This window comes from Mastigoproctus giganteus, chromosome 1 (genome assembly GCF_048544385.1).
Source record: "Mastigoproctus giganteus isolate SK-2022 chromosome 1, ASM4854438v1, whole genome shotgun sequence".
NCBI classification, from domain to species: domain Eukaryota; kingdom Metazoa; phylum Arthropoda; class Arachnida; order Uropygi; family Thelyphonidae; genus Mastigoproctus; species Mastigoproctus giganteus.
Window position 1 is genome coordinate 173,271,073 of NC_143575.1, and position 27,632 is coordinate 173,298,704.

Genomic DNA, 27,632 nt, shown 5'->3' on the forward strand with positions numbered 1-27,632 from the left:
CAAAACTGCATTTTTCAACAGGACTCAGCACCTTGTCACACAGCCAAGTTGGTAAGTTTTATGCTATTTAAATGACGAGTTTGTCTCCTTGTCTCACAAGGCTTAAAACATATTTACACCAATGTTTTCCCTCATTTTTCTCCCTTAAGGATTTGAAATGCTGGCAACAGTTCAGATTTGAACTCTATTGAAAATTGCTGGTACATAATGCCGTCTAAAATTGCTCAGAAGAAGCCAACAAGTAAGATTCAGCAGCAGAGGAGCATTGTAAGGGTGTGGTACCACAAAATTGGGCAACCATATATCCAGAAGATGATTAACTCTATGCCAGATCATTGCAAGGCTGTAATTGCAGCTCGAGGAGGAACAACAAAATATTGAGGACTTATTTTGCTGATTTACAGTACATAATACTATTATGTTAACTTGTCATTTCAGTTTGTATATGTAAATGCAATAAAATGTATGTTTGGTTGTCATGATTGCCATTTGCATGATTTCTCATATTTCCATTAATTACACATTTTACCCTTTGGGAAGATATTTATGGCAATTAGGTATATCAGGTGAAGTCTTTTTATTGGATTTCACAGAGATATATATCCCATCTAACAAATGCATTTCGAACATTTCTGCAACTCACAATGCAGCACAAAACACATTATTTGCAATATTCAAAAGTGATGCAGTTTTTTCGTCTGCCACCACACACACACACACACACACATATATATTGTTGCATATCACCCAATCTTGCCATCTCTTCAAGTGTCAACCACCAGAATTTCACAAAAAAATGACATTAGCATAGGCATATGATGCAAGAAAGCAAGCTTATATAGCATCACTTAAAAAAAAAAAAAAAAAAAAAACACTTCCTGTTTCACCCATCCATTCACTCCAAAAGTTTAGCATTAGCACTAGCAGAGGCATATGGTGCAAGAATATAGTGTCTAACAAGTTTCTCGTCTTTCTTCCTTTTCAATTTCAAATAATTTTTATATATATATAAGATCTGTGGCAATTTAATAAATTTTCAGTTAGCTGTTGCCTAAACCAAGGTTTTCTGCCATTTCATTGCTATTTATTTCATTTTCGAAGGAATTCATTATAATGTTCTGATTGTGATTCATAGGTGAATTCAGTGTCAATTTTCAATAGGAATACACTAAATTAAAATTTATTTTAAAATTTTCCAACAAATAAAAGATGATGCAAATGATTATTCTCATTTCTGAATATTTCAACTGCTGTATCACGCTGAGGAAGTGTATAATTTTACCATCTCTTTCTGATTTAAAAAAATAATTAAAAATTACTGAAGGAGATACCTGATGTACCCTAAAGAAAACAATACTGAGTAGCAATACATACATACGTACCTTGTGATATACTGAAATAATTCTTTTACTTCAGAGGATACTGGAAGGTGCTCAAAATCAGCAGGATCATAGGCCCTAATATAAGAGGTGATCAAATAAAAATAAAATCCTTTCAATTCTACTAGCTAAAAAAATGTAGTGCCAAAAAATAAAGATATATTATTTAATAATAAAAACATTTTAAACATTAACAAAAAAATAAAAGCAATAGATCTTTATAAACCATTCTTGTTTCATTATTATTACTACTTGGAAATCCTCAATTATCAGAATACCATTTTTGTGTTTTAACTCCAATAAATCAAGGTTTTCTTTATTTCTCTGCCTTATTATTAATTATGCATAATCAGCATAATTATTTTTATATTATTTACACAATTACATAACTTTTTACACAGTTAAAGTTAAATTTATAATCCATATCATTCATTAAAGCAATAAAATAATCATCACTAAATGTAAAACTTGAAAAGGACAATATATCAGAATTGTTTGATGTCGTGTCACTATACACCAATGTAGATTAGGTTTCGCTTTGTGCCATCTTTGTCATCTACTAAACCAAGACAGTGCACTCAAAGCTCACACATCTCTTTCTATGGCTAGCATTAAAAGTTAGCATCATTTTTATCAGAAGTAAGGTATGTCAGGTATAAGAAAAGACACTATAAACAAATATTTGGACTCCTAATGGGGAATGGAATTTAACCCCCCCCCCAAATTGGTAGTAGAAAACCGTTGCAAATCCTTACCTACGCAACTCTTAAACTGTTTATTCAGTTTTCAGATGGCATTTTATTAGTTTTCAACAAAACCCGCAGGTCTCTTTAATCAATTTAACAGCTTCTATGAGTGGCTGAAGTATACATAAGAGCTAGAACAAAATAATAGCTTCACTTTCTAACTTCAAAATCTGAAAAGAAGACCAAATTTTAAAAACTAGTATCATCCAGAAAAACTGCACACAGGAAAATTTTTACATTTTCATACACACCATCCATTTAACATGAAAAAAAGTGTTATACAAGCAAGTATGTAATATAGTTCAATATAGTTCTGAAGAAAATTAATTAAAACTGAACTGCAATATTTAGATAGTGCATTTAAAAATAGATCATATCCAGAAAAATTAATAAAACATGACTCATTTACAAAACATCATGTCAAGAAAGTTGTAATGCCATTTACATCAGGAGCATCTTGTTTGACCAGGGTTGAAATGAAAATAGCTTTGGGCACAAGAGCCTATTACCACCAAAATAGTTCAGAGTGACTCATCATAGACAGCACTGTCAGCACACTGCCATAATACAAAACACAAACCACAAATTAATAATGCCAAAATTGAGTCTCACCTACATTTAAGGTGCTTTGAAACATGTTAAAAACTTTGCTTGTTAAAAACTTTAGTACCTGGTAGCCAGACATTGTAACTTACATGTACTTTGTTACTGAAAATGCGCCATTGTGTTCAACATAGTATAAAAAGTTTTCATTTTCTTAAATTAAATTATTTTTTCAACTTCATTCCATAAGGTACTTATTGATTGGTACAGGCAACAGCACCCACAAATTAATATACTAAATGTCAGATTACTAATGAAATTTTTAAAGACCTGAAATTTTAAACACATTTGACACCTCATTTGGTCATTTATTCTCTTGTAAGCTTTACTTCAGAATTAGCATGAAGACAAAGACGTGAAAGCTCTCTGCACAGATCCCAACTTTTGTGCTAATGAATGAAATGGCCTTCTAAGCAAACAACAGTCCTGCACTAAAGGTGCACCTTCAGGTGGAATGGGTTTCACGTTTAGTATATTTATATTCTTTTCCCCCACTTTATTTCATTTAATGCATTAAACCAAGCAAAACTGGGGGTGAGGTTTGTCTAAATATTATTAGAAGTGTTGACTGCTTGAGATATATTGGCATAAAAATAATTTAATTTAACACAATGAAAACTCTTTATACTATATCAAACACAATGGTGCATTTTCAGTAACAAAGTACATGTACATCTGGCAACCAGGTACTAAAGTTTTTAACACACAAATAGACTTAACTAGGATGATATGGGCTCCAACACATTTATGGCTGGAAATAGACAGAAAATGAATGGGCAGGGAAATGAATTGAAACAGAGATAGAGAAAGGGGGGAAAAAACCCAAGAAACAGTACATACCTCAAGTAGCTTTTGCCAAAGGGGCACTGTGACTACATCTTCAACTTCACTCCAACTACCTCCACAAAACAAAAAAAAAACTCAAGGTGGAGGATGGCAGCCTTATAAAACAGATATGGCTTTGGCCAGAAGCTAACTAGACAGGAATTAGTTCTGAACCAGTAAGTTCATATCTCCTGTTTAACTCCTAAATATCAGAATATAGGTAAACATTTAAATGATATGGGTTAAAGTAATGTTTGCAGTTATTGTAAAAGTTCTACCTGTTTGTTGCTGCAACAGTTAATACTGACAAGATGTTTTGAGGGTAGTGATTTTTCAAATGAGTGGGAAGCTAATTAATATTAGTATTGGCAAATGATGCAAGGAAGTAAGCTTATGTAGCATTAGCAAAAAAAAAAACACTCCAATATCACCTGTCCATTCCTTCTAATAATTTATCTAATTCCTCCTTAAATTTATTCAAAATACTCACTTTCACAACAGTAAATGGAAGTTTGTTCCAACAATCAACTATCCTCTGGCTGAAAGCAAAATACTGGGGAAACAAAATTAAACTTCAAGGGGTGAGTCAGGGTGGTAAACTATACAAGAAAACTTAGTCTTAACTATATTTACAGTAATATCAGAGCATGACGAGTGACTTAAAACTCTTGGTTTAAGACAATTAACTGAAGTAATAACTGACATAAGAAGGCTAATGGAATCATGGTGTTACCCAGAAACAGGGCATGATGACTTTCACTGTAGTATGTACAATACATTTAGCAATGATAGGGAAGACAGAAATAGTGATGGAAATGTGACTGCTTCTTATCAAAAGCAGCTTGACAATGAAAAAAGCTGTCTCAAATTCAGAAGTTATGAATGCAAATACAGAATCTGTTTGGTAGGAGTTAGTTGGAAGTAAAAGTATAATGACAGTAGGAGTAATCTCTACAGATCAGAAGATTGTGAATATTAGGATGAGAGTTGGTATAGGGCAATAACAGACACCAGCTCTTATTTTTGCTTAGGTAACGTTTAAGTCACACCAGACTGACTTAGTATTATGGAATGGGCGAGCAAATATGAATGTCTTATTATTTCAATTTGCTCCTAATTGACTAGTGCAATTGGGAGGACAACTCACCATCAGGGACAAAATTTTTAAATCAACTGGATGATTGTTATTTGGAACAGCATGTTAGGGAAAGTACTAAGGAAGAACATTCTAAACCTGATCATCTCCTATGAACCAGATGACATTACAGGGCTGACAGTACAGGAATGTTAGCAGCGAGTGATCGCAGAGTTCTAAATTTGATGATATGATGAAGAGAGAGAGAGAGAAGTAGCAGTTGTTAAAAGCAGAGATTTCAGGAAAGGAGATTATGACATGATTTTAGAGTTAGAGTCACAGAAGCCTTGAAAACATATAATCCATAAAGAAAATATAGTTCAAGGAGAATTCCGAGATGGACGAATAATAAACTAGCCAGTTCAATAAAGCAGAAAAACATGGCATGGAAAAGTTACAAAGTGATAACGAAATATAACAGCTACAAATTGATCTATAACAATCCCAATTTTGATATTGTCTGAATGATTGGAAATTAAAGTATCTCTACTGTTGGTGTTTTTTCCATACACCTGAGTTCCTAATGTGTTGTCTTTTTTTTTTTTTTTTTTTTTAACTAAAACATCCACTACGTCTCATTGTAAGTTATTCAAGTATTTGAAATTTTTAATTTATGTTTTCCCATGTTTCCAAATAAAAAATAAAAAAAATTGTTAAGAAACCTTAGCCACAGACGTGATAATGACAAAAAAAAAAAGAAAAAAAAGCAGTCTGAATGCTAAATTAAAAAAAAGTTTGTAACAGTTTCAGAAACAGCTTGACTCTGTATTCACAGCTTGCCTATTTTTGTTATGTGATTTAAGTAAATTTATATTGTTTTCAGGAATTCTGATATGCACTGTTATGAAGATTTATTGGTATAAAAGATGCAAATTAACTTGATTATCTTCTTAATAGTTTTCTGTATTTAGCAGAAAACTATTAAGCAGTTTGCAGAAAACTATTAAGCAGATGAAGTAGCTATTAAAAATAATAGCTACTTCATCTATTATTACATCACAATATTTTGTACAAACAGCTACTTATAATACAGCAGTAAAAATTACAGTATGCAATTAGGACTTCATAAACAATCACTGCAGTAAACTAATGTTCATTTTTATATTCTCCTGTACAGTAGAAGTTGCCACTATCCCATTATATGTAAAGGTTTCATTGCTACTATTCATTTTTCTGCCCCTCAAAATGTGTCCTCAAAGTAATTTGCTGCCACTTAAATATTAAGCAGCAGTAGTTATTTGAAGATTGTAAATCATAAATAAAAACCCCTCGTACTGTGAAATACAGGTTGGTTACAGAACCTGGTATTCTTCTGGGTAAGAGTAAAATTACTAAATTTCTTATCTGTTGTATTAAATGAACTTATGATTACAGTATTAACTTTATAACGTTTACTAGAGCACATCCTAAAATAGTTTTGAATACAGTCAATGTTTCAAAAATATTTATTACGAGTTGTTACAGAATTAAAGATAGGAATAGTTATTACTGACCAGTAAAAGAAACTGGATAGTTAATTGAAAAATATTAGTAGCAACATACCTCTGAGTATAATGTTTGAGTTTTGGTTTAATTTTGTTATAAGTAACACCTTTTGGTAGATTGTATTATTTTATAAAACTTCTTGGTAGAAGTTTTATAAATTTTTACAAGAGCCTTTGACAGTGGACCTATCTGTGATCTGGATATGGTTCTCCCCCCCCCCACTTTGAATTCTATTCATTGCATTATTGCAAAATGTTCTTCCCCCACTTTGAATTCTGTTCATTGCATTATTGCAAAAGGCACTACTACTAATCAACTTTGGTCCTTGAAGTTGTCAGAGACATTCTCTCAGATATGCCAGACAAGCTGTACTTGCTACCTGGAGTCTAAAATGCTGATGGAACTGATATTTGGGTGACACTCAAGTCAAGTGGACCCAATTTCGGTGAAGGCCGGACGGTCTGTGACAGCCAAATCCTCTGCTTGCACCTTCACGATGGTGGGACTGTTAGTAATCCTGGGTATAACCTCCATGCACAAGTACATGGTGGGTGACCACTCAGGTGTGAACCAACGTAAGCAGGGGTTGAGGTGTGGAGCCCACACCACATGGAGGAATGCCGCCCCTCTATGTTACCAGGCAGTACTAGGTGGTAGATAACTCTCATCAACCAGTGTAATACCACCACTTTGCTTATTGCAGGCTTGAAGTGGTGGAACCCATGTTTAGTCTCTAGAGCTAAGTTCCAGTCAACCCTTCCCCATCTCTTCCATCATGCAGTATGATTGATGACTTTTGAGGTTATGATGAACATCGTAGCGAGATCCAATATTCCTTACATTTCGAGGGTACAGCTCTAAAACGGTGTTCGCGGGAAGGCCGCTAGTTAGTACACCGGGCCGAACCTATTGGTAACTCTTTAGGAGGCTTCCGGATCAGCTAGTGTGTAATCTTGCTACCTCTACTCTGCCAGATAGTGACTGGAGGGAGTCCAAGTAGTGTGTATACAGGGAGCATTGTCGAGGCCACGTTATGTCAAGGATCTGGGTATATTCTTACCATGTGTATGCCATATCCAAAAATTTCATTACTTCATACAGCATGTCCCACCCACTTTTTCTTACTATTGAATACACCATGAATTGTCAAACTAATAGAGCAAGCTTATCTGCTAAAAGATCTAAACCTTCCAAACACTTCCTAATTCATTTCACAAATATACATGGTCTCAATTCTAATCTCAACGATGTCCATTTCCACTTGCAGTCTGCCAAACCCCATGTACTTTTTCTGACAGAATCTCAGGTATCTGTTGATTCAACTACTCTCATCTCAGATGCCCAAATTATTCGCTGTATGATTCTTTTCGCCTCAAAGGTGGTATTTGTGCATATGTCCGTTCTGATATTCCTGTCAGAGACTTGGCAATTTGGAATCTCCTCTCTTTGATCTTCTCTTTCTTAAAATCTCTCTACCTCATTGTGTCAAATTCATCTGTTGTCTCTACCGTTCTCCCAACTCCACTAATCACTTGGAACTCTTTGACTTCCTGTCCTTGCAACTTGACTTTCTCCAGTCCAACTTTCCTAACAGTGAGGTAATTTTCCTTGGTGATTTTAATGTTCACAACTCCAGCTGACTTCTGTTTTCTAGTCACACCGACCCAGCTGGTCGAGATGCTGAGGCTTTTGCAATTACTAATGACCTTGCACAGATTGTTCATTTACCTACAAGAATACCAGACAATCTTAACCATACAGCCAACACACTTGATGTTTTCTCACAAACAACCCTTCTTAGTACACGGTCAAAGTGAGAAGTCCTTTAGGCACTTCAGATCACAACTTGGTGATTGTCTCTTCTCCGATGGAGCCTTTATTTCATGGCTATTCCCAACCTCATATTGTTTGGCATTACAAGAATGCAAAATGGGATGACCTGCGAGATTTCTTTTCTTCTTTTCCTTGGTCGATTTACTGTTTCAAAACTCCTGATGTCAACATTTGCTCAGATCGTGTCAGTGAAATTATTCTTGCAGGAATGGAATCCATTATCCCATGCCCCACTTTAAAATCTCTTCCTTTATCTAAACCTTAGTTTTCCAATATATGTGCTACGGCTGTTCAAGAGAAGAACGTTGCGTATCGTAATTGGCTTGTTTCTAATTCTTCAGTTTCATTTTCTGCTTACACCAAAGCTCGCAACAATTGTAAAGCAGTTATTAATCAGTCCAAACTAGAGTTTGAAAAGGCTAAGAGTAGAAAACTTGCTTCTTGCCCTAATGGTAGCCAAGCATTCTGGTCTCTTGCCAAAGCTATTGGCCACAACTTTTGCCCATCTCTGCTCCCACCTCTATCCAAACCAGATGGTTCTGTTGTCACTTCAGCCAAGGATAAAGCTGACCTGCTAGCATCCCATTTTTCTTCTAACTCATGTATTAATGATCTTGGTAAAACACCTCCCACCATTCCCAACATGCCCCATTCAATGCCTCCTGTGGTCTTCCGTCAAAAGAATGTCAGAAGGATACTGGCGAATCTTGATGCTAAGAAAGCTCCAGGTCTCGATGGTATTTCTCCACTTGTTCTCAAAATCTGTGCTCCTCAACTTTTTTTCCGCCTTTTTTCACTTTCTTATTCCAAAGGAGTTTTTCCTTCTGCTTGGAAATTTGCTTATATCCAGCCAGTTCCTAAAAAGGGTGACAAATCCCTCCCATCCAATTATCGTCCCATTGCAATTACTTCTACTCTTTCTAAAGTAATGGAGAAATCAATTAACTGCCAACTCTTAAACTACCTAGAAACCTTCCATCTGATCAATGATTGTCAGTATGGATTCCATCAGTGTCGATCCACTGGTGATATTCTGGCTTATGTTACCCATTTATGGACTAATTCAATGAAAAGGTTCAGTGAAACACAAGTAGTTATACTCTTGACATCTCAAAGGCTTTCGATCGTGTTTGAAATAAAGGTCTCCTAAACAAGCTTCCATCTTATGGTTTGCCAACTGTTTTTTGTTATTGGTTATCCAGTTTTCTCTCTGATAGTTCCCTGAAGGTGATTGTAGATGGCTCTCTATCTTCTAACTTCTCCACTAATGCTAGCGTCGCCCCAAGGTTCAGTTCTTTCCCCCCCACTCTTTTCCTCTTGTATATTAATGACCTTCTTCCATTGACTGGAAATCCTATCCATAGTTTTGCTGATGATAGCACATTGCATTCCACTTTCCATTTTGAGAAACCTTGCCCTGCTCAATCAGTTTCAACTTCTTGAAAATCTGCTACCATTTCCTTAAATGCCGATTTTCAGGTAATTCTCCAGTGGGGAAAAGACAACTTAGTTGATTTCAACCCTTCTAAAACTCAGTCTTGTATTATATCTTGCAAAAAGGATTCTTCTGCTCCTATGCTTATCTTTGGTGACACTCCGATTTCTAAGGCAAGATGATATATCTCTTTTAGGGATTACCCTGACCTCTAATCTCTCTTGGCACAAGCACATTACAAATGTTGCTTCCTCTGCATCTAAAAAACTTGGTTTTCTCTTTCGCTCTCGGCATTACTTTTCTTCCAAACAGCTGCTCACTCTGTATAAATCGAAAATCCGCCCTACCATGGAATATTTTTCCCACATCTGGGGGTGGCGCCCCCAAAACTTCTCTCAGGCTTCTTGATTCCATTCAGAAGAAGGCGGTTAGGTTAATTAATGATTCATCTCGAACAGAGTAGTAGTAGTAGTGGCATGTGATGCAAGAAAGCAAATGTATGAGCTTATGCAGCATCAGCCAAAAAAAAAAAAAAAAAAAAATCACACCATTCCCTCCAAATGCCTGTCCAGTTCCTCCTTAAATTTATTCAACCTATCAACTTCCACAACGACAGATGGAAGTTTGTTCCAGCAATTAACCACCTGCTGGCTAAAGACAAATTTCCGCACATCTAATCTACATCTGTCTTTTCTTAATTTGAATTTATGCCCCCTTAGGTTCGTAATCTGAACAAGTGGAAGGATCCCATCAGAATTCAGCGTGCTGAACCCATTCAAGGCCTTATACACCTCAATCAGATCACTGCGCAGGTGCCTAGTCTCCAGCCACTGCAATTTGCAGAACTTAAGCCTCTCTTGATAAGAGGATCCCTTCATTCCCCTCACCAATCTTGTTCCCCTTCTCTGTACATGCTCAAGTAAATCTACATCCTTCTTAAAATGAGGCCTCCAGACCTGTACGCAGTACTCAAGGCGTGGCCTGACCATTGCCTTATACAGAGGGATAATCACCTCCTTTTCCCTGCTAGCAAAATTCCTATATATCATTGACAAAGCACGAGTCTCTCCACTCGCTGTGTCATACACATACTGTTTCTGCTGCATGCCTCTTCTACAGATACTTCCATGGGCACTGTTCTTCTGAATTGGCTTCTATAATTCCCGCTCTCTCTTTCAAAACAGTCCAAACACGTGCCGCCACCAGCCACCATCCATTTACTGTCCAAGTTCAAACCCACAGAACCAACTTTTCATCTTGTTCATTTATTTATTCAACTGCCCTTTTCTGGAACAACCTTCCTTCATACATATTTCCTGAAAATTACAATCTGCAGAAGTTCAAGTCCAATGTCAACAAATATCTTCTTTTGTCTTCTCAACCTCCAACCCAAGCACGGTACTAAGTACTATAGGTTCTAATACCTCTGGTGTTTGGGGTTTACATAAAAAAAAACAAACAAAAAACTTGAACTAGAATTCAAACCATATGCCAATGGTATTGCTAGTTATTACCCCATACAAGGTAATCATAATTAGAACAAATTTATTAACCTTAGCACAATTATTTCCATTTAAGTTCAATTCATGAGACAGTACTCCCTACATAGTAAAAAGAAGCATTCAAGAATACCAGTTTATTCTAATCTTCAACAGCTAAGAACTGTATGCAGGATATATTTTCAGCAAGATTTGGTATAAAATCAAAAATGCTGTGTTCTAACAAAGTATAAAGAACTTGCATTTTCTGAGATGGATGAATCTAACTCTTTACTCTCCTTTTCAACTGACATATTGTTCAATGTGACTAGATAAACAAATAATGTGTGTGTGTCCAAATACATTCCTTTCTTGTTCACAATAATTACTTACATTTCAAATTTGATAATAAAATATTTTATAAAATTTGACTGTAGTCAAAAGATATTTCAGAATGTTTGTTGATAAATATTAAGGGTTAGTTCAGTAATATTATTATAAGTTCAGGGCTATTTTAATGCAATGTATTAGATTCAATATTGACAACAAGATTCAAAGAAGAAAAGCCTGTACAGCAACTGCAAAAAAAAATTATTTCCCATTCCTTCCAGTAATTTTTACAAACCTTCCTTAAATTATTCAACCTGCTGACCCCCAAAGCACTAGCTGGAATTTAATTTCAACCATTGATTACTCTTTGGCTGAAAAGAAATTTATACACGTCTTTTCCACACCTATCCTTTTCCAATTTTAATCTCTGCTGCCCCCTTGTGTATTTCAACTGTCAAAGAACAAGATGTCACTAGAAACATAAGCAGTTGCTCTTGATATCTCAAAGACTTTCAATTGTGTTTGGCATAAAGGTCTTCTAAACAAGCTTCCATCTTTTGATTTGCCAACTGTTTTTTGTAATTGGTTATCCAGCTTTCTCACTGATCAGTCACTGAGGGTGATAGTAGATGGCTCTCTGTCTTCTAACTTCTCCACTAATGCTGGTGTCCCCCAAGGTTCAGTTATTTCCCCTACACTTTTCCTCTTATATATTAATGACCTTCTTCCATTGACCAGAAATCCTGTCCATAGTTTTGCTGATGATAGCACATTGCATTCCACTTTCCAGTTTGAGAAACCTCACCCTGCTCAATCAGCTTCAACTTCTTGAATATCAGCTACCAATTCCTTAAATGTTGATCTCCAGGTAATTCTCCAGTGGGGCAAAGACAACTGAGTTGTGGCAAATGGGCCTGGAGTACTGGGGTCCATAGTTTAACAAATAGATATTTATTTACAGTATACCCAGTATAAAATAAAATAAAATAAAATATTTCAGTAGCTTTCGGAACTCGTGTCCCTTTATCAACTGACAAATTTGAATACATTACAAGCAAAGTGTGGCACGTTACTCATTCGTCATTGTTGTAGCACGGACGTGTGCTGCCTTGCGCCAGTGATCATCCATCAATAAAACGGTTGTCTCCAGGATTGGATGTATACGCATGCCTTTCTGGCGATTTAATGCCTTAGGGTTGTTCATTATGTTTAGTGACTCTAGCCATAGGCGGTGGCGAAAGTGTCGCGCGTGGTCCACTATCTCAAAGTTGCGCTTGGGGTCAAGATCGTGGTTGGCAGCCCAAAAATGTTCTGCAAGCGCGGACTGGTCAGTTTCGGCAAGCCGGATTGCTCTGTCGTGTTCCGTGAGGCGATCCTGGAGACGTCTCGATGTCTCACCTACGTAGCAACTGTTACAGGCCCTACAGGTGATACGGTACACTACATTGCTGCGTAAGACAGGTGTGACAGGGGTCTTCACACTGGAGACAAGTGAACGTAGGTTCCTACCTGGTAATTGTACACATTTGATGTTGTAACTTCTCAGGATCTTCGAGATACGTCCTGACACTCCTGGATAGTACGGAATGTAGGCGGATGATATGCCGACTTGCTTCAGAGGTCTTGGGTTGGAAGTAAGTTCTTGTGCCTGTAACAAGCATCTGTTTAGTACATGGGATGGATAACCGCATCTGGTTATGTCCGCCTTCACACGGGAGATCTCGTTACGTCTAATTGTGTCGGTGCTGGAATGGCTCCAGGCCCTGGAGAACAGGGTGCGGGCAGTGCTATTGAGATGGCTTGGAGCGTGGCCGGACCCGTAGTTGGTGAATTGACCGCACCACATGGGTTTGCGGTATACTGAGGTCTCTAGATGTGGGCCTACGCGATGCACTAGCACGTCCAGAAACGGGAGCGAACCGTCCACCTCTGATTCTACGGTAAACTTGATGAAATTGGATAGAGAGTTGAGGTATTCTAGTAGTACCGTTTCAGAACCACGTGGTATTATGGTAAAAATATCGTCGACATATCTACACCACGTTGTAATAGGTGTAGGTGGGTTCTGGTGTATCTGCTTCTCCAGATCTTCCATGGCGATGTTAGCTACTACGGAACTGACAGGGGCACCCATAGCAGTGCCATGTACTTGTTTGTAGAGTGAGTCTTCAAAGGTGAAGATGCTGCTAGAGAGGCATAGGTTGAGGGCGGTACAGATGTCATCAGTGGATAGTGACGTCCTGGATTGGAGGCTTAAGTCGCTCTCAAGGAGCCTTCTGGCGCAGTGCACGGCCTGTTGGATGGGAATCGAGGTGAATAAAGAAACCACGTCAAATGATGCCATGACAGAGTTATCAGGGATTGAAATGTCCTTAATGGTGTTAATGAATTCACTGCTGTTTTAAACGGTGTGAGATGTATTACCTATAAGAGGCGAGAGGAGGCTCGCGATGTGTTTGGACAGTTCACACGTTGGGGCACTGCAGCAAGACACTATAGGTCTGAGAGGAATACCCGGTTTATGGATCTTTGGTAATCCGTAGAATTGCGGTAGTTGGCAGCCAGTAGCACGCAGAGCAATCCGGCTTGCCGAAACTGACCAGTCCGCGCTTGCAGAACATTTTTGGGCTACCAACCACGATCTTGACCCCAAGCGCGACTTTGAGATAGTGGACCACGTGCGACACTTTCGCCACCGCCTATGGCTAGAGTCACTAAACATAATGAACAACCCTAAGGCATTAAATCGCCAGAAAGGCATGCGTATACATCCAATCCTGGAGACAACCGTTTTATTGATGGATGATCACTGGCGCAAGGCAGCACACGTCCGTGCTACAACAATGACGAATGAGTAACGTGCCACACTTTGCTTGTAATGTATTCAAATTTGTCAGTTGATAAAGGGACACGAGTTCCGAAAGCTACTGAAATATTTTATTTTATTTTATTTTATTTTATACTGGGTATACTGTAAATAAATATCTATTTGTTAAACTATGGACCCCAGTACTCCAGGCCCATTTGTCACTATTCGATCACTTTATGGCCATAATACCTACAACGATTGTGCACAGTTGCAAAAGTGCTTCCTCTCAATAGCTCGCTACAGGCAACATTTACGCTTCGCATACAGATGCAAAAGCAATCGAATTATACCTAAAGGGTTCCGATACAAAGCCCCGTTCCACAACTCTCATATGGATCGTGCCTGCTTTAACTTCAGCCTACGCACGTTAAATTTATGGATATCCCATCTCCACCGTGAAATCAGGAACGCTGACTACAACAAGTCCAGACTGTTACAACATCTACAAGGTAAGATCTCGCCTATTGTATTTACAAACCTTATACATACCATCTGCCATCGGGCTAGTCAGACCTCGGATACCTACCGTTTACGCCAACAGCGCAAGTTCATAAACTTGAGCATAGAAACTAACTCCTTAAAGACGAACACTCGTTCAGACGACACGACTTCTTTCGTCTTGAATCTAAGTAACAAACAACTGTCCAACGAGCAGCTGAGTGTTTTATCAAACGGTATGAAATTCGCCGTTATACCATCGAAACCTCCCATCACACAGCTCGCTATGGGTATAGAAGCCAGTATTACCAACCTTCCCGAAGAAACTGCCAACGAGATCCGATTCAAGACTGCCGCAGTCCTCCGCAACACTCGAAAAACGTGCTCAAACCTCAACCACCGCCAACGTGCCGCCCTGTCATCTATAAGAAAAGACAACTCCATCGTTTACTTCCTGCAGATAAAAGGCGCCGGACTGTTGTGCTGGACCGATCAGCCTACCGAGAGAAAGCCTTGGCCCTATTACTCGATCGTAACGTATATGAACCTCTACCTGATCCTCCCGTTAAAGTCTTGAAACGTCTGGAAGCAAATGTTAATAAACTTGTCCACGCATGGCTTAAAGATAAGAAGATCCCGACCACGACTCACCATCTTCTGCGTGCTACTGGCTGCCAACTACCGCAATTCTACGGATTACCAAAGATCCATAAACCGGGTATTCCTCTCAGACCTATAGTGTCTTGCTGCAGTGCCCAACGTATGAACTGTCCAAACACATCGCGAGCCTCCTCTCGCCTCTTATAGGTAATACATCTCACACCGTTAAAAACAGCAGTGAATTCATTAACACCATTAAGGACATTTCAATCCCTGATAACTCTGTCATGGCATCATTTGACGTGGTTTCTTTATTCGCCTCGATTCCCGTCCAACAGGCCGTGCACTGCGCCAGAAGGCTCCTTGAGAGCGACCTAAGCCTCCAATCCAGGACGTCACTATCCACTGATGACATCTGTACCGCCCTCAACCTATGCCTCTCTAGCAGCATCTTCACCTTTGAAGACTTACTCTACAAACAAGTACATGGCACTGCTATGGGTGCCCCTGTCAGTTCCGTAGTAGCTAACATCGCCATGGAAGATCTGGAGAAGCAGATACACCAGAACCCACCTACACCTATTACAACGTGGTGTAGATATGTCGACGATATTTTTACCATAATACCACGTGGTTCTGAAACGGTACTACTATTGTTGTTGTTGTTGTTGTGTTTAACGACACATAGGCTGCTAGGGCCATATTGTGTCTTTCTAATAGTGAATATAACTATATTTTATGGTATATTCCTATACGATTTAGGAAAATAAATAGTTCTTTTTCATTAGAATCATCACCCAGAATCTGTAATAAATTTATTGATGACTGTGTATTAGCTATTGATTTAAAGGTGTTTAAGCGGATATTTTGAAAGTAGGGACAGTCCACTAACAAATGGCGAATGGTCAGTTGTACTTGACAGAATGTACATTGTGGAGCGCTGTCACTAGTTAATAGATATAGGTGAGTGAGGTGCGTATGCCCAATCCTTAGCCTTCCTAAAATTATTTCATCTCGCCTGTTTTTGCTGAAGCTGGATTGCCATAGCTTTGGTTCCGGTTTTATTTGGTAGAGTTTATTTCCTGAATAACCTTTCCAGATTAATGACCAACTGTTATAACATGCTTTACGGATAATGTATTTGTAATCTGTATATGGAACTTGAAAATTCTGCGAAGTGGTGGTTTCTGGTTGTTTGGCTGCATGATCCGCTCTTTCATTGCCAGCTATTCCAGAATGACCTGGGATCCAGCAGAATGTCACAGTTTGGTTTAATTCCTTACAGGCAAGTAGCTTAGAATGAATCTGTTTTATTACAGGGTGAGAAGAGTTGTTACCACTTATTATAGCAGTGACAGCACTGAGTGAGTCGGTGTATATTAAACTGGTTGTAATTAAAAATTCAGTTATCCGGTCGAGAGCTAAATTAATAGCATAAAGCTCAGCAGTAAAGATACTGCATTCTGTTGGTAATGAAACAGAAATGGTGAATGAAGGGAAGACTGCTGCAGCACCTACTTGAGTCTCAGTTTTTGATCCATCTGTATAGATTTTGCAGGCCTCTGAGTTAGAAGAGTGAGTTTCATGTAATTGTGCAATATTGGAGGGCGACAAGGTGTTCTTACCCCACTGTTGAAAATAACCGTCGTAATTAACAGAAATATTTGTCCAAGGCGGATCAGGAGGTGTCATGTCCTGAAATATATTGCTGATGTCTATATTCCATGCTTGAGTGAGTTCTCTAAGTCTAAGTGCAGCAGGTCGGTTTTCATTTGGCTTACTGTTGTAAAATGACTCCCATTCGGTATTATACAGATATTTCCAACTAGGGTGGGAGGGCAAACTGCGAATTTTTGCGGCAAACATCAAAAGTAATGTTTTCCTCCGAAGATGTAAAGGTGGCTCATGAGCTTCGATATAAAGGCTCTGAACAGGGGAGGTTCTGAAAGCTCCTAGAGAAACTCTCAGCGCACTGTGCTGGATCGTGTTTAATCGCTCTAAAGTAGTTCTTCTCGCAGAGTCATACACTGGAGAGCCATAGTCTAAGCGGGATCTGATGAGGGCTCGATAAAGATGGATCAGGGTATGTCGATCAGCACCCCATGACATAGATGACACACACCGGAGAATATTCAACTTTTTCAAGCAGATAGTTCTAAGATAAGATACATGTGCTTGAAAGTTCAGTTTCTTATCAAGTACGAGGCCAAGAACACGGACAGTGTGAACAAGAGGAATTGAAATGTTATTGATCTTTAGCTCAGGATCGGGATGCAGTGACCGTAATTTGCAAAAATGAGTAGTGGTGGATTTCTGCTCAGCTAGGCGGTATCCATTACGTAAGGTCCACGATTCTATTCTGGAAAGAGCAATTTGTAACTGTCTTTCAACAGTATTCATACTTTGTGACTGACAGGATATGGTGAGGTCATCTGCATACATGTATATTTGTATGGATTTTGGAAGTTCTTCCAATATGTGGTTGACCCGAATAGCAAATAGGGTAGCACTCAGTATGGAACCCTGAGGAACACCCTCTTCTTGAATGTGAGTTGCTGATAGCATGTTTTGGTATCGGACTTGACGGTACTACTAGAATACCTCAACTCTCTATCCAATTTCATCAAGTTTACCGTAGAATCAGAGGTGGACGGTTCGCTCCCGTTTCTGGACGTGCTAGTGCATCGCGTAGGCCCACATCTAGAGACCTCAGTATACCGCAAACCCATGTGGTGCGGTCAATTCACCAACTACGGGTCCGGCCACGCTCCAAGCCATCTCAATAGCACTGCCCGCACCCTGTTCTCCAGGGCCTGGAGCCATTCCAGCACCGACACAATTAGACGTAACGAGATCTCCCGTGTGAAGGCGGACCTAACCAGATGCGGTTATCCATCCCATGTACTAAACAGATGCTTGTTACAGGCACAAGAACTTACTTCCAACCCAAGGCCTCCGAAGCAAGTCGGCATATCATCCGCCTACATTCCGTACTATCCAGGAGTGTCAGGACGTATCTCGAAGATCCTGAGAAGTTACAACATCAAATGTGTACAATTACCAGGTAGGAACCTACGTTCACTTGTCTCCAGTGTGAAGACCCCTGTCACACCTGTCTTACGCAGCAATGTAGTGTACCGTATCACCTGTAGGGCCTGTAACAGTTGCTACGTAGGTGAGACATCGAGACGTCTCCAGGATCGCCTCACGGAACACGACAGAGCAATCCGGCTTGCCGAAACTGACCAGTCCGCGCTTGCAGAACATTTTTGGGCTGCCAACCACGATCTTGACCCCAAGCGCGACTTTGAGATAGTGGACCACGCGCGACACTTTCGCCACCGCCTATGGCTAGAGTCACTAAACATAATGAACAACCCTAAGGCATTAAATCGCCAGAAAGGCATGCGTATACATCCAATCCTGGAGACAACCGTTTTATTGATGGATGATCACTGGCGCAAGGCAGTACACGTCCGTGCTACAACAATGACGAATGAGTAACGTGCCACACTTTGCTTGTAATGTATTCAAATTTGTCAGTTGATAAAGGGACACGAGTTCCGAAAGCTACTGAAATATTTTATTTTATTTTATTTTATACTGGGTATACTGTAAATAAATATCTATTTGTTAAACAACTGAGTTGATTTCAATCCTTCTAAAACTTAGTCCTGTCTTATATCTTGCAAAAAGGATTCTTCTGCTCCTATGCTTATCTTTGGTGACACTCCGATTTCTAAGGCAAGATGATATATCTCTTTTAGGGATTACCCTGATCTCTAATCTCTCTTGGCACAAGCACATTACAAATATTGCTTCCTCTGCATCTAAAAAACTTGGTTTTCTCTTTTGCTCTTGGCATTACTTTTCTTCCAAACAGCTGTTCACTCTGTACAAATCGCAAATCCGCCCTACCATGAAATATTGTTCCCACATCTGGGGGCCCCCAAAACCTCTCTCATTCTAGATTCCATTCAGAAGAGAGCAATTAGATTAATTAATAACTCATCTCTAACAGAATCTCTCCACTCTCTGTCTCATAGATGTTCTGTTTCTGCTGCATGACTTTTCTACTTTCTACAGATACTTCGATGAGCACTGTTCTTTTGAATTGGCTTCTATAATTCCCGCTCTCTCTTTCAAAACAGTCCGAACACGTGCCGCCACCAGCCAATATCCATTTACTGTCCAACTTCAAACTCACAGAACCAACTTTTCATCTTCCTTGTTTATTCATTCAACTGCCATTTTATGGAACAACCTTCCTTCATACGTATTTCCTGAAAATTACAATCTACAGAAGTTCAAGTCTAATGTCAACAAATATCTTCTTTCATGTTCTCAACCTCCAACCCATGCATGGTACTAAATACTGTAGGTTCTAATACATCTCGTGTTTGGGGTTTTCAGAAAAAAAAAAAAAAAAAAAAATATATATATATATATATATAGGTAAATGAATTAGGTGGTAGTATAATAATATAATATAAATAATATATTGGCTTGTCAGTTAAACCAATAACCAAGATAGGTACCTAACGTGACCAGGAAAAAATACATGCTATGCATTAAGCAATATATTACAAAATATATAAAAATCGATACATTAAAAAGTTAATTATGGCAATAGGTTACATTGAAGAGGACTTTTTCTAGGGCTAACCCTTTCAATGTAACTACCGTAATTAACGAGCTATCCGTTTCTGTAGTCATCGTCCAGCTAGGCAAAGTCCAAAAAGCAAAAAGTAAAAGCAAAAAGTAAATTAGGCCAAAACAGATAAATAACTAAATTTCTAAATTTAGTAGCAAGCTAGTGCGATGACTGTTAGCCCGACGGATAGCCAAAATTAAATTTACATAAGCAAAAAAGATAAAAGAATAAAATTATTTTATATGCTCTTTTTTGCTTATGTAAATTTAATTTTGGCTATCCGTCGGGCTAACAGTCATCGCACTAGCTTGCTACTAAATTTAGAAATTTAGTTATTTATCTGTTTTGGCCTAATTTACTTTTTGCTTTTACTTTTTGCTTTTTGGACTTTGCCTAGCTGGACGATGACTACAGAAACGGATAGCTCGTTAATTACGGTAGTTACATTGAAAGGGTTAGCCCTAGAAAAAGTCCTCTTCAATGTAACCTATTGCCATAATTAACTTTTTAATGTATCGATTTTTATATATTTTGTAATATATTGCTTAATGCATAGCATGTATTTTTTCCTGGTCACGTTAGGTACCTATCTTGGTTATTGGTTTAACTGACAAGCCAATATATTATTTATATTATATTATTATACTACCACCTAATTCATTTACCTATATATACAGACCGATGTAATGTTTAATCGTCTTAGATGGCATTAATTGGTTATGGGAATAAAACAAAATAAAACAAAATAATTTAATTTTACAATTTATATTTATTATAATATTTATATTTCACTTTCACATACTAGGATATATATATATATATATATATATTGTTTATTTAACCCTTTTAAAGTCATTTACTTCAGTTAGATCACCATGCCTAGTTTCCAGACACTTCAATTTAGAGAACTATAGTCGTTCTTGGTAGTAATATCCTTTGGAACTCCAAACTAACCTTGCTGCTCAACAGATCTGTATCTTTCCAAAAATGAGGATTTCAGACTTCCATGCAGTATTTTAGATTACTGAGTTCTTGTCTGTACATGATAAAATTTGAAAATTTTGGTGAAATTTGTAGTGACAACAATGTTTCCTTTACACATACACCTAAGGGTTGAACTGAGCGAGTAACTCCTTTAAGTCATCAGAATGACTGACTAGTCCTCTGCAATTCCATTTTATGATGTTGTGGATCATTTTGGTTTAGCCGAGGATGATTCATCTGACTGTTTTTTGTATGAGAAGCATTTTTTTTTTTTTTTTGGAAGATGGGTCATCCAGTATCCAAAGCGTCATTCACATGAAGTTCTAGTATGGGTTCCTCATAATCTGAGAGTACATCTACTTCTATACTGTTGGTGGCTTTCCTGCTGGCTTTAGTAGTTTTCAATTTTTCACTCTCATACAAGACTGTTGGAGTATCAGCTGGAATGCTAAATGGAGTGTTGGTGGCTTCACTTGTTTCAATTTCAGGTGTGTTTTTGCCAGAGTTTGATAGCATAGTTTTAACCAAGTTAGCTAGGGATGTGCTGGGGGGGGGGGGTACTGATACATCTGCTTGAACTTCTAATGAATGGGTGCTACAAGTGTAAGATGCATAAGAATGACTGGGCATGGTCAACATAACTTGTCTGTGTGCCTCAGGATATGTCACTTTATGTTCTATTTTATATTTTTGGATATTCTTCCCTGTTTTCCACATTTCACATGATTTAGAAAAAGCTGGGTGCCTTCCTTTGCAGTTGGGGCAAATGGGAGTTGATGCTGAACAATCTGTTTGTGTATGCTCCTTGGAACTACAAATAGGGCAAATGGCATCACCGCTATATGCCTGCTGGGAATGTCCATATTTCTGGCATTTAGAACAACGAATGAGATTAGAGATATAAGGCTGAATTCGGCAGTTTAAATAGCCAGCTTTTACTGAGGATGGCAAATTTGGGGTGCTGAAAGTTAAAATGATGGATCTAGTTGGAATGAGATTTCCATCTTTTGTAGTCATTATACATTTAGCGCTGATTACTTTTTGATTGCTTAGTCCTTGAACTAATTCCTCTTCGGATACTGTAAGTAGGTGATTCATCGAAAGGTGATGACACCTTTTGACAAATTTAAGGTATTGTGCGGAGTGATAGATACTGGCAGCCCACCAAATGTTGTTGTTTTGAGCAGCCACTCAGAATGTTTAGAGGTGGTTGTTTCAATCAGGAGGTTTTTGGATTGCAATTGTTTAACCATTTTTGGTATTCCAGTGATGAATTTCAAATATCTTTGGATAACAAATGGTGATAACTTGTCCACAGGCTGGGTGGGGGGGGAGAGAGAGAGAGAGAGAGAGAGAGAGAGAGAGAGAGAGAGAGAGAGAGAGTGTACCACCAAAACGTTTCCATGTCATTGCATTGCATTAGCATTAGTAGAGGCATTTGATGCAAGAAAGCAAGCTTATGCAGCATCAGCCAAAAAAAAAAAAAAAAAAAAAAGTAACATAAATAAATAAAAATAACCACTTCCACTTCACCCCTCTGTTCGTTCAAAATACCTGTCCAGCTGAGCCTTAAACTTATTTAGGCTATCAACTTCCACGACAAGGGATGGAAGTCTGTTCCACCCACCAACCACCCGCTGGCTAAAGGCAAATTTCCGCACATCTATCCTACATCTGTCTTTCCTCAATTTGAATTTAAGCCCTCTCAGGTGATTTTTCTGAGCTAGAGGAAGAATCCCATCAGCATTGAGCATGCTCAAACCATTCAAGGCTTTGTACACCTCTATCAGATCACCCCGCTGGTGCCTAGTTTCCAGACACTGTAATTTGCAAAACTTAAGCCTTTCTTCGTAAGAGAACCCCTTTGTCCCATTCACCAATCTAGTTGCCCTTCTCTGTACTCGTTCCAGCAGCTCTACATCCTTCCTGAAATGAGGCCTCCAGGCCTGTATACAGTACTCTAGGTGTGGCCTGACCATTGTCTTATACAAGGGAATAATCACCTCCTTATCCCTGCTAGAAAAATTCCTATATATCATTGACAATACACCATGAGCTACTCTTGCAGCTCGTCTGCACTGCTCAGAGAACTTCATATCTGCCTGCACCACCACCCCCAGGTCCCTTTCATTCTCTACCACTGTCAGTGTAGTACCACAGAGTTGATATGTTGCTCTGGGGTTGCTGTTTCCCATATGTAGTACTTTACATTTGTCAATGTTAAACTTCATTTGCCACCTCGAAGCCCATCTGCTCAACCTTTCCAAATCCTGTTGCAGCAGCATAGTGTCAGTAGTGTCCTTGACAACCCTGCCAACCTTCGTATCGTCTGCAAACTTGGACATTAAGCCTGATATACCATCATCAATATCATTTATAAATACAGAAAACAATAAAGGCCCCAATACTGAACCCTGAGGGACTCCACTAATAACATTAGTCCACGATGAGCAGTGTCCATTGATTACCACTCTCTGTCTTCTCCTCCTCAACCACCCCTTTATCCATAGCAGCAACTTGCCTCCAATGCCACACTGCTCCAATTTGTGCAGCAGTCTTCCATGTGCAACAGTATCAAAAGCCTTTCTAAGATCCAAGTATATAATATCAAAGTTATTCCCTGCATCCAGTTCTTTTGTGACTGCATATAGTATCCAATCAAATTGGTCAGGCAAGACTTCCCCTTAACAAAACCATGCTGTGTCCTAGCTATAACTGAAGTCTTGTCTAGATGATCCTGCAGTGCTTCTTTCACCAGTGCCTCCATTAATTTTCCGGGAACAGAAGTTAAACTCACAGGTCTATAATTACTTGTGTCAGCCTTTGATCCCCCTTTGTGAATTGGGGTCACATTTGCACATCTCCAGTCAATGGGTACCTCCCCTGAGTCCAAGGAAGCTCTCATAATTATGGCTAAGGGTTTGCTTACCTCCTTTGCTGCCTCCTTTAATATAACTGGATAGATCCCATCCACCCCAGGTGCCTTTCTTGTGTTTATCTTCAACAATTTCTCCTCCACTTTGCTCTCAGTTATTACAAGATTCTCTAGCTTACTGCTAGAGTTGAATACACCTCTGGCATTCCCCTCGCTGAATAACTCCTCATGTGTGAATGTCGATGCAAAATATTTATTTAGTTTGTTAGCTACCCGAGCAGGGTCATCAACAGTTGACCCATCGATCTCTAGTGGACCAATCTGATTCATCCCCTTCCTTCTAGAGTTTACATAAGTAAAGAACTCTTTGCTGTTTTTCTTCGCATCCCTTGCCAAAGATCTCTCGTAATCTGCCTTCGCCTGCCTAACCTCCTTTGTAACTTGGTTACAGATCAACTTGTATCTATCATAGGCGTCCGTGTCACGTGTTAATTTGTATGTATCCCATGCATTTTTCTTCTCTGCCATATGCCTCATTAGTTCATCTGACAACCATTTAGGCCTAAACCTTGAACAATATTTCTTAGTTGGTATGTAAAGCCTAGTAGCTTCCACGATAAGTTCTTTGAATGCTTCCCATTTTGAATTTGCTGTTGGCAATATCATCAGTTGATCCCACTGTATAGAATTTAAATACTGTCTCAGTCCATTGTAGTCGCCTTTACGAAAGCAATACCCCTTCCCTTTACCCCTAATGGTAGTTACCTCTTTGAGTAACTCCCACTTCAGCACACTGTGATCACTGCCACCAAGTGGTTCATTTATCTGCAGATTCTTAATGCATGAAGAATCACTACTGATAATCAAATCAAGAGTATTACTCCCTCTAGTTGCCTCCCGAACATGCTGATGTAGAAAACAATCATCCAATAAATCCACAAAAGCCTTGCTACTGTGTGAGTGACCAGCCCCCAAATTCCAGTCAATATCTGGGAAATTAAAATCCCCCATTATAAGACTCTCTGATTTACTGGCCTTCCCTTTGTGCTTCCCTTTGAAGCCTTTTCAGTGATTAGAATCATTGACATTGGACATTTCTGCTCTTGAGCTCAAAGACTAACTAAGTTAAAGAAAAATGTACTTTCCTTCTTTTGAGCTCTCTTCTTAATGCTTTTAATACAGTAAAGCTACTTAACAGAAATTTTAATAAGTAAGGGGAAGTCAAGGAAAACAATCTCTTGGAAGAAAAATGCTCTATAGATGCTCAAGAATCGCTTGGCCATGGAAATGCTTGGCACTTGGGGCCTAAAATGGTCAGACTGACAGAAAAATATCACTGTGTACGTGGTCCACACAAGCAACTGATAAAGGTGCTAACTTCCAATATGGCCAACACATTCTATGTATGACCACCAGAACACATTACCAGCACTGCCAATAAATTATCCACTTTCCTCTGCTTATTCTTGATGAATTTTTTTAATCCAAGGGGTAATTTCAGGTTCAATAGAAATCTGACACAGAAAACAAATGCAAGTTATTTTAGACTGGTTTATTCAAATAATTACATGAAAAATCATGGAAATATGGATAGTACCTTTTACTATAAAGACAAATGTGGTTGAGCCTCAGAGACTTTTGTAGAAAAAAGAATATTAATTATATACAGAATTAAAGCACCTGACCAATTATTGCATTAATTTTGTAGTATAATTAGTGTTTTTTTCTATAACAATATAGAGAACATACAGAAGTCATGACTATGACACATGCTTATCCTTACATACAACTAACTCAATAGTGAATGATAACTCATTCGGTGTTGAAACCAAGATATAACATCCACTAACCTAGTTATTCAACTCAGTGAAATCAAAAATTATTCTCATAAATCTCTCTTTTTTTTTTTTTTTTTTTTTTAATTTTCTTATTTCACTCACATTTGCTTCAAAAAATGCATAGACACATGGATGTTCAAAAAAAAAAAAAAAAAGCTTCTAAAAGTATGTATTAGCACAAAAAATTAAAATGGATTTTTGCAATTTTAATGTATGTAGAAAACGTATCGCACACATCTGTACTTTAAAGCATAAAAATAATTACATCATTAATAACGGGGTTAAAAAAAGAACTAATTTTTGATATATGACAAGAATATAATGAGAATTAAGAGAATGTTTTTCATTAATCATTATCTTATTATCAGAAAGTTTGCAGCTAACAGACCTCCTATTTGGTCCTCCATATGGCAATTGGGAATACAGTCTGTCTCTTTCTTCTGCAACAAAACATGGCGAATCTGGAAATAATATCCCATCTGTGATGCTACAAACTTCATCTGACAGAGATACTGTTTCAGCTGTGATATCTGGACTGATGGCACCATCTCTCATGATGCTGTTAGATTCCTTAGCTAACATGCGTGTTCTTTGAGCTAGTAGATGTCTCTGTTTATCTCTGAATGAAGTAACCCTAACTCTGGCAGACTTGGGACGTATTGATAATGCTGAGGGATTATGAAAGCTGACATGCAAAGTTAACAGAAAATGAAGATGAGGGCAGATGAGGGTTATTAAAAGATCATGCATATAAATTAAAATAAATAAATAAATTACGTGCTACAGCGAAAAAAAAATAATAAAATAAAATAAACAATATAGCACAACTTTGGTAGAGAAAGAGGACTGCACATGCAAATACAGCAAAAAGAAATTTAAAGCAAATCAAAGTGTAAATGAAATAATAATTCTGTGATATACTGTTTGGCTTTGAACACTACCTTGAAGTCTATGGAACACATAAATGTTATGCACAACTCAAAAACAAAGTTCAAGAATTTGGTATAAAACTAGTAATAATATGATTGAAAATCTAGATGAGCTTATAATTTTTTTTATTTCTTTTGAAAACAAGCATAGTTTTATGTAACATACAAATTAGTAATGCTTTATTGAAGGTGCTAAGACCAAAGCCAAAAAATGACAAAAACAAATTACACATAGATAAATAATACTGCATGCAAAGCAGGAGGTGAGTAGACAGTGTGACTGTCTCAAGTGCTGATATAAGTAGGGACATTATCACAGGTTGCATTACATTGACAAAATTACACTGAAAAAATACACTTGTTATTATTGTTAATGGTTTTACAGAGTATCAGTATCTTAGCCCAAATTGCCATATTACCAGTTTGTCTCCCCCTCCAATTTTTCAAGCTGCCTGAGATTGGCTAACAATGCCCCTGATTAACGATTACTTTTAAGTATTCCTCCAGTCTCTGAGCCAGTTTGAACCTAGACCACAAAAGTGGTGCAACTATTATACTGTCACAGAGAACAACAAAAATACATACAAAACTTTCACTCAGTGGTCTAGTAAATAGTTTAGAAAATTGGCACAGGGGTAGAAATAGTGAATATCATACCACAGAAGATAATCTGCATAATGGAGTTTTCATAACCTACCACATAGGTCACAAACTTTGTATGAATGCATGGTAAAAATGATGATGACTTCTATTGATTATACAATTTCAAACAATTTGGTATCCAAATGTCACAGTTCCTATTTTATAGTTCAAGCACAGACTGAGAGTTCATTAGCTACACACAGTCACAAACAATTTAAAAGTTCATGCTGCACTACCCCTTTCTTTCATTTGTTTTTTTTTTTTTTTTCTTTTTGCTGTGATCAGCAACTCAGTTAACAGAAACACTGGGTAATAGAAGCTGGGGCAATCATATTCCTACTGCACCAGAAATACTATCTTACAGCATTAGTATTAGTAATGGCTATATGGTGCAAGGAAGCTTAAGGCTTAGCCAAAAAAAAAAAAAAAAAAAAAAAGTAAAATAATAATAATAAAAAAATTAAATAAAATAAAGAATTAATTAATAATAAAAGAAAAGGAAATAGACAACCTATGCATTTCCTTCCTCCCATAGGCAACTATCCAGCTGACCG

General features: G+C 38.1%; 1 protein-coding gene across 3 annotated transcripts in view; it reads right to left on the reverse strand.

Moving 5' to 3' along the window:
• IFT46 (intraflagellar transport 46) overlaps positions 1–27,632 on the reverse strand; it is a 181,465-nt gene that overhangs the window by 109,004 nt on the left and 44,829 nt on the right. For all 3 annotated transcript variants that reach the window (XM_090375072.1, XM_090375065.1, XM_090375080.1), the window contains exon 5: positions 1,383–1,457. In XM_090375072.1, the coding sequence (XP_090231198.1) occupies positions 1,383–1,457 (75 nt within the window). The remainder of the gene's footprint in view (positions 1–1,382; positions 1,458–27,632) is intronic.